This window comes from Pseudoliparis swirei, chromosome 17, assembly GCF_029220125.1.
Source record: "Pseudoliparis swirei isolate HS2019 ecotype Mariana Trench chromosome 17, NWPU_hadal_v1, whole genome shotgun sequence".
Taxonomy (NCBI): domain Eukaryota; kingdom Metazoa; phylum Chordata; class Actinopteri; order Perciformes; family Liparidae; genus Pseudoliparis; species Pseudoliparis swirei.
Genome location: NC_079404.1, coordinates 3,658,922 through 3,671,674, shown reverse-complemented (window position 1 = coordinate 3,671,674; position 12,753 = coordinate 3,658,922). Strand labels below are relative to the sequence as shown.

Genomic DNA, 12,753 nt, shown 5'->3' with positions numbered 1-12,753 from the left:
AAGGGTTGTTTTTCAATTAGTTTTATGAATAGATGTTTTTCATATAGTTTTATGACATGTTTTTCAAATAGTTTTATAAATGGATTTTTTTCAAATAGTTTTATGAATATAATTCAGTATAAGCTAGATAGCTTCAGCCTCGACCCTTTCGGTCAGCCACTTTCTTCTTTTGTTTAATTCTGATTGTTGTATATTTTGCTGATCAAAATAAACTCAACTCAACTCAATAGATGTTTTTCTAATAGTTTTATAAATGGATGTTTTTCAGATAGTTTTATAAATGGATGTTTTTCATATAGTTTTATAAATGGATGTTTTTCTAATAGTTTTATGAATGGATGTTTTTCATTTAGTTTTATAAATGGATGTTTTTCATATAGTTTTATAAATGGATGTTTTTCATATAGTTTTATAAATGGATGTTTTTCATATAGTTTTATAAATGGATGTTTTTCAGATAGTTTTATAAATGGATGTTTTTCATATAGTTTAATAAATGGACGTTTTTCAGATAGTTTTATAAATGGATGTTTTTCTAATAGTTTTATGAATGGATGTTTTTCATTTAGTTTTATAAATGGATGTTTTTCATATAGTTTTATAAATGGATGTTTTTCATATAGTTTTATAAATGGATGTTTTTCAGATAGTTTTATAAATGGATGTTTTTCATAGTTTTATAAATGGATGTTTTTCAGATAGTTTTATAAATGGATGTTTTTCATATAGTTTAATAAATGGACGTTTTTCAGATAGTTTTATAAATGGATGTTTTTCTAATAGTTTTATGAATGGATGTTTTTCAGATAGTTTTATAAATGGATGTTTTTCTAATAGTTTTATGAATGGATGTTTTTCAGATAGTTTTATAAATCGATGTTTTTCTAATAGTTTTATAAATGGATGTTTTTCAGATAGTTTTATAAATGGATGTTTTTCATATAGTTTTATAAATGGATGTTTTTCAGATAGTTTTATAAATGGATGTTTTTCATATAGTTTAATAAATGGACGTTTTTCAGATAGTTTTATAAATGGATGTTTTTCATATAGTTTAATAAATGGATGTTTTTCTAATAGTTTTATGAATGGATGTTTTTCATTTAGTTTTATAAATGGATGTTTTTCATATAGTTTTATAAATGGATGTTTTTCATATAGTTTTATAAATGGATGTTTTTCAAATAGTTTTATAAATGGATGTTTTTCATATAGTTTTATAAATGGATGTTTTTCAGATAGTTTTATAAATGGATGTTTTTCATATAGTTTAATAAATGGACGTTTTTCAGATAGTTTTATAAATGGATGTTTTTCTAATAGTTTTATGAATGGATGTTTTTCAGATAGTTTTATAAATGGATGTTTTTCTAATAGTTTTATGAATGGATGTTTTTCAGATAGTTTTATAAATGGATGTTTTTCTAATAGTTTTATGAATGGATGTTTTTCATTTAGTTTTATAAATGGATGTTTTTCAGATAGTTTTATAAATGGATGTTTTTCAGATAGTTTTATAAATGGATGTTTTTCATATAGTTTTATAAATGGATGTTTTTCTAATAGTTTTATGAATGGATGTTTTTCATTTAGTTTTATAAATGGATGTTTTTCATATAGTTTTATAAATGGATGTTTTTCATATAGTTTTATAAATGGATGTTTTTCAGATAGTTTTATAAATGGATGTTTTTCATATAGTTTTATAAATGGATGTTTTTCAGATAGCTTTATAAATGGATGTTTTTCATATAGTTTAATAAATGGACGTTTTTCAGATAGTTTTATAAATGGATGTTTTTCTAATAGTTTTATGAATGGATGTTTTTCAGATAGTTTTATAAATGGATGTTTTTCATATAGTTTTATAAATGGATGTTTTTCAGATAGTTTTATAAATGGATGTTTTTCTAATAGTTTAATAAATGGATGTTTTTCATTTAGTTTTATAAATGGATGTTTTTCTAATAGTTTAATAAATGGATGTTTTTCATTTAGTTTTATAAATGGATGTTTTTCATATAGTTTAATAAATGGATGTTTTTCATATAGTTTTATGAATGGATGTTTTTCAGATAGTTTTATAAATGGATGTTTTTCATATAGTTTTATAAATGGATGTTTTTCATATAGTTTTATAAATGGATGTTTTTCAGATAGTTTTATAAATGGATGTTTTTCTAATAGTTTTATGAATGGATGTTTTTCATTTAGTTTTATAAATGGATGTTTTTCATATAGTTTAATAAATGGATGTTTTTCAGATAGTTTTATAAATGGATGTTTTTCTAATAGTTTTATGAATGGATGTTTTTCATTTAGTTTAATAAATGGATGTTTTTCATATAGTTTTATGAATGGATGTTTTTCATGTAGTTTTTCTGTAAGCTTCCATTCGCCAAGATGCATCTCTATTTTTGGATTCTCCGCTCACGGTGGAGACGTGAGAGGAAATTCAAGGTAACATAAAGTAATTCTCTGGGTGAAGTACTCCTCTCATAGATTTATTTTTAATCTGGCGAGACGGTAGCACCTGTTGAAAGGGCAGAGTGTCACTACGATTATGCAGAGCAAATGTCCTCATGATCTGGGACAGTTGTTACAGATGTTCATCTCCATCCACTGAGGGGGAGAAACCCCTCAGTTCAGATCTGTTCTGAATAATTTGACTTTTACGAAGCTTTAGAGGTCACGGGCATTTTCACAGGCGATCTAATTTCCTGAATTGATTGAATTAAGAATGAACTGAGCCCAACTTTCATCTCATCACACAGGTTAAGACTTTCCAGCAACACCCCACATAAAGGAGACAGAATGCTGAACCACACGGCTCACATTAGGGTAAACTAAAACTAGGCACTGATACTTTGCTATGAGTCTTTATATTCAGAATTTACCAACCACCATTATGTGAAAAGCACATCCATGCACATGACTCAATGTACAGCTACTGTGGTCAGCGGATTCAGATTAGGGGTGTCACGATACACTGGTTTCCTCAAGGCGTGGAAGTAAATATGGATTTTTATGGATTTTAGTTTTTCATGATTTTGATTTTTTAAGTTTACATGCAGAGATGTGTGGCACAAAAAGTAGTGCTAAGATGTTGCCTGTCAGAGTGATGGATACAACTGCAGATCCCAGTGTTCTGACGTCATAGAAAACATCTCAAGCATACGGCAGCGTGTTCTCTACACTGCGTCTTTTTAAATTAGATCTAAAAACGGTCAAATATTGCCTCATTATGATAAGATCTATTGCACTGATACGTATCAGTAAGTGTGGTCAGTACAAAAAAAGCAAAATGACATGTCAAGTGTTATTTAAATAATAAATGTCATGTTGTTTTGTTCCTAGGTCGAGTGAAAACTTGATATCGTGACATACCGAACTCAGAGAAAGTAAAGTCAGAGCAGAGATCAGGCCAGACTTTTATCCTGTAGACTCGCATAGCCAACGCGTCTGGTGCACAACGTTGAGCTGTAATTCAGAAAGACCCCGTGAATAAGATCTACCAGTGGAAACATATTAAAAAAGGGACTTTTGATGATGCCGTATATTTTCATTTGAGTGCTGGAAAAGCTGCACGGTGGTCACAAAAGAACCACCGCGAGGAGGCCGAGGGCACCGCGTGCACCAGACACCCGAGCCACGCGAGAGTACTTCTCTCCGGGCGCAGGAGGAGATTTAAAAACACTGTGTGGAGCCGAGAGGTGGAAGGAGGTGCTACTGGAATCCTTCAGAGGGAGAGAGCTGGGGCTGAGGCGTCCTGGGCATGTTGAAGCAGCAGCTGCATGGCGGTCAGCAGGAGTGAGATCCACCTCCATCTTGTGTTGCTGGGTTGCAGAAGTGAAGATGGAAGAAAGCTGCAGTGCATGGTCAGCCTGAGGTTCTCTCTCTCTCTCTCTTTCTTTCTCCCTCAATGTTTCTCTCTCGCTCCTCGTGGAAAGCGGAAGTGCAGGCTTGTGAGAAGCCGGTGATTGGCTGGTGTAAGAGTGTTGAGATTGGAGGTGGAGAGACAGGAGGCGGAGGAGTCTCGGTGTGATGGAGGTCTACGGTCCAAACTGTTTGTGACTACATAATGACTGAGGACCTGGTCACAGCTTCACAAGAGGACTGACTATTTTCATCTACTGGTGTAACACACATTAAGGATGGCTTAAGTCCTACCTTCCACCTCACAGGATGAGCCCTTCTGTGGGGTCGCCCCACTCGGCCCAGTGGTTTACAGTCTGAAGAAGTGTAAGTATGACGAGGAACGCAAGAGAAAGTCTTACCTCGTCGGACCAGGTACGGTTTAGTGTAGTCCCAGCTCTCGTTGTCGTTCTTAATCACGTTCAGACGCGTTGGCTGTCGGCGGAAAGATGGAAGAAAGAATTAGAATCCAGGTAAATGAATCACAGATATTCAGGAGCTGCATTAAGAATAGAAGAATATACACTTTTATTAATCCCCAAGGGGAAATTAGTTCTCTGCATTTAACCCATCCTTAGTTATTAAGCAGCAGTGGGCTGCGGTGAAGCGCCCGGGAAGCAACTGGGGGTTCAGTGCCTTGCTCAAGGACACTTCGACTTGCAACTAATGGGGAGAGCGGGGATCGAACCCACAACCCTGCGGTTGCAGGACGGCCCTCTTACCCCACTGAGCTACAGCCGCCCCCATTAATAACACAATCTCTGCCAGTCTACATCGGAAGATAACATGTTATGCAGATGACACAATTCTATCGAAACATAAACGTATGTGACATAAATGCACATCCACATATTATCAAGAACGTCCCAAAACTGTCCAGAGTTCTCAAATGTAAATATGTGTAAAGAAAATCATGTTATCGTAGTTGTTCAATCTGTCTATGTTTTATAAAAGTGATACACCGTACACTCTGTCATACTCATTGAATGTGTTGTGACTCTGTAATGATTCCATCTGGTCACATGACATCTATTCCTTCTGGTTTCGGGGTTTTTTTCTATTTTTTGGGAGTTTTTCCTGATCCGATGTGAGGTCAAAGGTCAGAGGGATGTCGAATGTGTACAGATTGTAAAGCCCTCTGAGGCAAATTTGTAATTTGTGATATTGGGCTGTATAAAATAAACTGATTTGAATATCGTAAAAAAAAAAAAATGTCAGTAGAGTACGGGTGGTTTGATTTCTTTCGTAACATCATTTCAAGACAAAAATCTGAGGTACTCATTTAAAATATAGACAAAGATAGTGAGAGAGAGAGAGAGAGAGACAGACAGAATGGAAGGCAGGACACTTCCTGTTTTCATCTCTAGATATTTTAAAGTCACTAACGAGCTTCGCCATCATCCTTCTGAAACCACCTCCACCGTGCTCCCGGCTCTCCAAAATACCTCTCATCTCAAATTAAATATATATGCCGTTCCAAATGACCTGGCCACGTATGATTTTATTGAACCTGTCACTATCATCCTATCATGTTGCAATCTGTGTCATTCAAGATGTGCTCGATATGAAAAGAGTCAGAAACCGCTCACTTCACATTCTACCCCACATCCCCTCGAGAACATTTCATCTGGGACTATTTCATCAATTCATGGTGACTTGGTTTTGAAGCACAATGGATCACTAAATGTGGCATTTTACCACGAAGAAGAACATCGTCATGCTCAAAACCATTTCTCTTCTCCCTCTCATACGGACTCTAAACTTCCAATCGGCGTGTCGCTATCAGGCTGAGAGAGTTGGGAGTGAGAACAGGTTGGAAAACATTTAAATACGTGAAAATATTCATGCTGCCGTTTACTCAAATGCGCTTATATTGGGCGTTCCTCCGAACATATCATTGAAGCTGCTCGAGGATACCGAAGCAGACTCGGCTCGTATCCAGCCGGCAGAATGCGGTGGCTGCCGAGGCGCTTCTTGTCTCTTACCCGCGCGTATTCAATCTTGAGCGTACAACAACCAGCGTAGATGTCGGCTCCGTTCAGCGCCGCTTTGGCCTTCTGGGCACACTGGACCGACTCAAACCTGAGGGAGCGGGAGTTGAGGAGAAGACACGGTACATTCTGGCACACACACACACACACACATAAAAGACACACGTGTTCACACATGCAGGAAGGATACTCCACCATGGCCTGGATACCATTTCGTTTGAAGATGACGATCCTCAGCACGCTGCCGATCGGGTTACACACCGTGTACAGAACATCCTGGATGGCCCAAACGGTGGGGGGAAAGGAAAACGTCCAACAGTCAACACAATCCGCACAGTTCTAATTCTGCAGTGTGTCTTAACCTGCACAAAGCGCAGACCAAAGCTCTAAAGGGAAGCTTATCAACTGAGAGGGACTTAAACCTGTCTCCAAACGGTTTGTTGGTGTAAAGGTTACATTATGACGACGATGTAAAGATCATATTGATAATTCACATTCAGATGCATTTGTTACCGTCGCATTGAAAATGCGGAAGGTTATGTTTTGATCGCCGTGTATTTATTTATTTATTTGTTTGCGTGTTACTCGCATAACTCAAAAAGAATTAAACCGAATCGCATGACATTTGGTGGGATGATTGGTTATTATCCGGGGACCATTTGATTAGATTTTGGGATCGATCGGGTCAAAGGTCAAGGTCAAAGTCATGAAAAGGTCAATATCTTCTTTTTACCATAGCGCGGTCAATTTCTATCCAATTGGCATGCAACTAATGCCACCATTTTCATAATTCAATGCCCAATCTTGTGATATGCGAAGGTATGCGCTCTATCGAGTGCCCGTTCTAGTTATATCTTAGATTTGCAGTTACTGCACGTCTACATCTTCAAAGTGACCGAGTGGCAGTCAACATAAAAGTGCTGAGTGGATTGTTCTTCCACTGACACATCACAACGGAGCATGATCCTCTGCAGTATTAACAATCCATATATAAACACATATTTAAATTCCCTATGAAGCAGCCTTGGAGCTGGGGAGGGGGCGAAGGGCCCTGCACACTCGCATAATCGTAGCCGGCCAATAAGGACGTGTTGGTGAACGTCATCAGCTACCGGACGTTAGCCGGAGTCTGGGCCATCCTGACTGAGGGATGGACCACCTGTACAGGTGGTGCAGACCATCCTGGGGCAAAGTAGCCAGGGGTTACATCCCAAGTCTTTGATTTGATATTTCCTTGCTCGAACAGGACATTAGGTCACAATATCGTAACCCTTATTCTATAATAAGGGGTCCCTGCTCTAAGGGGTCCCTGCTGCTGCTACATGGGATAATGGTGCGTGCAGCCGTGTTATACGCTACCGTTCAAAAGTTTGGGGTCATCCAGACAATTTTGTGTCTTCCATGAAAACTCACTTTTATTTATCAAATGAATTGAAAATTTCATAGAACATATAGTCAAGACATTGACAAGGTTAGAAATCATGATTAATATTTGAAGTATTAATTTTGTTCTTCAAACTTCAAGCTCAAAGGAAGGCCAGTTGTATAGCTTATATCACCAGCATAACTGTTTTCAGCTGTGCTAACATAATTGCACAAGGGTTTTCTAATCAGACATTAGTCTTCTAAGGCGATTAGCAAACACAATGTACCATTAGAACACTGGAGTGATCGTTGATGGAAATGGGCCTCTATACACCTATGGAGATATTTCATTAGAAACCAGACACTTCCACCTAGAATAGTCATTTACCACATTAACAATGTATGGTATGTATTTTTGATTAATGTTATCTTTATTGAAAAAACAGTGCTTTTCTTTGAAAAATAAAGACATTTCTAAGTGACCCCAAACTTTTGAACGGTAGTGTATATAATGTGGGGTCTGCACAGATTCGGGTAGGCACGCCCTGATTGGCTGGCTATTGTGGCTGAATGTCTGCTTCTGATTGGAATATGACCCATAACAGTAGAGAACTCCACCTATGCTCATACAACCAGGTTTACAATACTGTAAGCATCGTTGTTTGCGTGTGTGTGTGTGTGTGTGTGTACCGTGGTTATAGGGTAGAGGGGGTTCTGTATGGACAGTAGGAGGACCTTGTTGCCACTGTTGGGGTTGTCGGCGTTGGTCGGCCTGGTGATTCTCTTGGATGTGGAGTAATTGAAGTAGGCCTGTTGGCCTGATGGACACATGGATGACAGTATAAACACATCCAGCGTGCTGCAGGCGCACGGGGAACCAATTCAACGACAGCAGTAGGTCTTTACAGGGGAAAGCCCGGGAATCAAACCTGCGATGTATACAGGCTCCTTCGCTCCGCAGGAGACACAGCGGTCGGCGCTCTCCACCGCGGAGAACTCCACCAGGGCCTGGCGCTTGAAGGGCATCATCATCACATAGCTGAGAGCACAGAGAGAAAGGACACACACACACACACACATGCTGTATAGGTCAGATCTGTTCCACCTGTCACCGGAGACGTCAGCTCCTCTGACAGCCAGACCACCCATCCCCCACCCCGAGGCAACATCTTAGAGATCTGAATACAGGGTTCATACACATGGTGACCAATGGGTGTCCAGGGCTTTTCCAGGACTTTTAACCAAATTTCCACGACCACCCATTTTGTGAATACATGAAAAAGTGAGAAAATGTCGTATTTAAACTAACAATGACAATTCCAAAGCATGTAGTATATAACCTTAAATGACACAAATAAATGAGAGACAATAGTTGCCTGCTTATATTGTGAGCGTCTGTCCCCCAATTTGGTGAATTTTTGATATTGTGTTTTTAACTGTCACTCACTCACTCAATGACTCACACACTCACTCAATCACACACTCACTCACTCACTCATACACTCATTCACACACTCACACACACACTCACACACTCTCTCACTCACACACTCACTCACACTCACACACACACACACACTCACTCACTCACACACTCTCTCTCTCACTCACACACTCACTCACACACTCACACACTCACTCACACACTCACTCAATCACACTCACTCACTCACTCACACACTCACTCACACACTCACTCAATGACTCACACACTCACTCACTCACTCACTCACTCACACACTCACTCACTCACACACTCACTCACTCACTCATACACTCACTCACACACTCACTCACTCACTCACACACTCACTCAATCACACTCACACACTCACTCACTCACACACTCACTCACACACTCACTCAATGACTCACAAACTCACTCACTCACACACTCACTCACACACTCACTCACTCACACACTCACTCACACACTCACTCACTCACACTCACACACTCACTCACTCACACACTCACTCCTCACACTCACTCACCCTCACACTCACTCACTCACTCCTCACTCACTCACTCACACACTCACACACTCACACACTCACTCACACACTCACTCACACACTCACTCACTCACACACTCACACACTCACTCACTCACTCACACACTCACTCACTCACACACTCACACACTCACTCACACACACTCACTCACTCACTCACTCACTCACACTCACTCACTCACACACTCACTCACACACTCACTCACACACTCACTCACACACTCACACACTCACTCAATGACTCACACTCACTCACTCACTCACACACACTCACTCACACACTCACTCACACTCACACACTCACTCACTCACACACTCACTCACTCACTCACACACTCACTCACACACTCACACACTCACTCACTCACTCACACTCACACACTCACTCACACACACACTCAATCACACACTCACACACTCACACACTCACTCAATGACTCACACACTCACTCACTCACTCACACACTCACTCAATCACACACTCACACACTCACACACTCACTCATACACTCACACACTCATACACTCACTCACTCACTCACTCAATGACTCACTCACACACTCACCCACACATTCACACACTCACACACACACTCACACTCACACACACACACACACACTCACTCTCTCACACACTCTCACACACACACTCACACTCACTCACACACACACACACACACACACTCACTCACACACACACACACTCAGTCACACACTCACACACTCACTCACACTCACACACTCACACACTCACACACTCACTCAATGACTCACACACTCACTCACACTCACACACTCACTCACTCACACACTCACTCACACACACTCACTCACACTCACACACTCACTCACTCACTCACACACTCACTCACACACTCACTCACACACACTCACTCACACACTCACTCACACACTCACTCACACACTCACTCCTCACACTCACTCACTCACACACTCACTCACTCACTCACACACACTCACTCACTCACACACTCACTCACTCACTCACACACACTCACACACTCACTCAATGACTCACACACTCACTCACTCACACACTCACTCACACACTCACACACTCACTCACTCACTCACTCACTCACTCACTCACACACTCACCCACACATTCACACACTTACACACACACTCACACACTCTCTCACACACACACTCACACTCACTGACACACACACTCACTCTCTCACACACTCTCACAAACACACACACTCACACTCACTCACTCACACACACACACTCACTCACACACTCACTCATACACTCACTCACACACTCACTCAATCACTCACTCACTCATACACTCACACACTCATACACTCACTCACTCACTCAATGACTCACTCACACACTCACCCACACATTCACACTCACACTCACTGACACACACACACACACTCACTCTCTCACACACTCTCACAAACACACACACTCACACTCTCTCACACACACACACACACACACACACACACACACACACTCACTCACACACACTCACTCTCACACACTCACTCACACACACACTAGTTGCTGTCTCACCATATGGACCCAAACTTCTCCAAGGCGTCTATCAGGTCTGCTTCCACCACGGCCTCACACAGACCCCTGACATGGACCACAGGGCTGGGAGAGATACGATGGGAGTCATCGCCATTGTCCTGCAACACACACACACACACACACACACACACACAGTCAACCATAGTTACACACGACGGCGCTTCATTTGCATACCAGAGATCAAAAATAATTCTGGGTCATGCTGCAGAAAAGTTCAATCTTGTTTCGTAAGTTCACACGCCCATGAGTCACCTCTGGTTTTACATCCTGTCTGTCTTCCTTTGTGTTTTGTCCCGCCTCTTTTTGCCACACGTTGCGTGTTACAGTTTTTCTCAATTGATTACACACAAAAACTGGAACTTATAACACAATGACCACAACCTGTAACTCATGTGCCAACTCCCTAAACCAATTCTGCTAAACTATTAGCACAAGTATCTGCTTTAGACACAGATTTCAATTGTTAGCCACACTTTATTCAAAACACTAAACACCATCCTCTCTACTTTGCACACTTCATCAATGCCACACCTCCTCGTGTTTAGACAGAACACACTGCTATTCAATTGGCAACACTTCCATTTCCATGGCTGTTGTGCAATTTGGAATCAAGGCTTTAGCAATATAAGGGCCACAGGTGACCTCCTGATTTGAAGAAGAATGGATGAAAACATGGAAGGTAGAGGAGACTAGAGAGGCAGAGGAGTAAGGGTAAGAGGACGAAGATGAGGACGAGGAGGAAGAGGTGGAAGAGGAGGAGGATGTTGATGAGGTCCTGTGGCCAGACAGGACGAAGACAATTTTTTTTCGTCCTTTTTTATTTACACTTTTCTTTCTTTTTTTGTTGACTGTTGTGGTCTATTTTCTATTGTTTATTCTGTGAAACAATTATAAAAAAGAAAGAAACATTTTTGTTGTATATGTGTGTGTTGTTTTATATTTTGAGTTAAAACATTATACATTTACAATATTTTACAACAGGAGAAAGCGTACAGTACCACTGGACATGAAAAGGCATAATGCTCCTGATAAGGCCTTCATACTGGTGTTTTCCCATTTCATCGTAGTGTTTTCCATTGAGCACATCAGTGTTCAATCGATGCTCAGAATGTCTACTCATATAATGGGCTGTGTTTGTCATTTGAAAACAAAATCCCCTTTTGAGGTGACATAACACTGTTCTGAAAGCAAAGTTGCATTTTGCAGGAGATATAAAGGGTTTTGCATTTTGTGTGAGTGGTTTTGGGATTTGTGTTTAGAGTTTTGAGAAAACGAGGCATGCTTTCAAAAAATGTGTTGAAGCAATCGAGAAAAACTGTAAGTGTGTGTGCTGCGCTCTCCGTGTGTCAATACATTTGTACGCGCCTTGATTCAGCATTCCTTTTGTTTTGTGATTTATTTCCTGCCTGTTTTTTGGACTCACTGCTGTACGTTTTTATTCTTAATAAATCATCACTTTCACTGCAGACCGCTCATGCTTATCTGCGTTTGGGTCCACACATGTTTTTTCCGAGACTGTGACAGAATGAGGCTGACCAAACATGGACCCGGCAGAATTGTTGGAGCAGAAACTTTATGAATTTGCGTTTTCCCTCCTATGCTTCGATGGAAGCGAGCTCATGTAGGGAGTCCAATGAGGCTGCTTTAAAGTTGACATGCCGGGACGCTACATCCAATCCATGGCCGAGTGGCTAAGTTCCGGTTTAGGGGGTCCCAGCGGACTTCTTGTGAATTCCTGTATCAGCGGTACCAGCCAACGACAAGCCAGTTCCTGCGTTGGGGGGGTCTTAGCCAACATTCAATTAACTTAAATTCAGTTTATTTTGTACAGCCCAATATCACAAATTATAAATTTGCCTCAGAGAACTTTACAGTCTGTACACATACGACAT

At 40.4% G+C, this 12,753-nt stretch overlaps 1 protein-coding gene across 1 annotated transcript in view; it reads right to left on the bottom strand.

Moving 5' to 3' along the window:
* Nucleotides 1–12,753, bottom strand: part of LOC130207201 (heterogeneous nuclear ribonucleoprotein L-like) — a 46,077-nt gene that overhangs the window by 15,987 nt on the left and 17,337 nt on the right. Inside the window, exons 2-7 of the mRNA XM_056435689.1 lie at nucleotides 10,841–10,959; nucleotides 8,201–8,310; nucleotides 7,962–8,089; nucleotides 6,097–6,182; nucleotides 5,901–5,997; nucleotides 4,278–4,350 (exon numbers count right to left, since the gene is read on the bottom strand). Coding sequence (XP_056291664.1) covers nucleotides 4,278–4,350; nucleotides 5,901–5,997; nucleotides 6,097–6,182; nucleotides 7,962–8,089; nucleotides 8,201–8,310; nucleotides 10,841–10,959 — 613 coding nt within the window. The remainder of the gene's footprint in view (nucleotides 1–4,277; nucleotides 4,351–5,900; nucleotides 5,998–6,096; nucleotides 6,183–7,961; nucleotides 8,090–8,200; nucleotides 8,311–10,840; nucleotides 10,960–12,753) is intronic.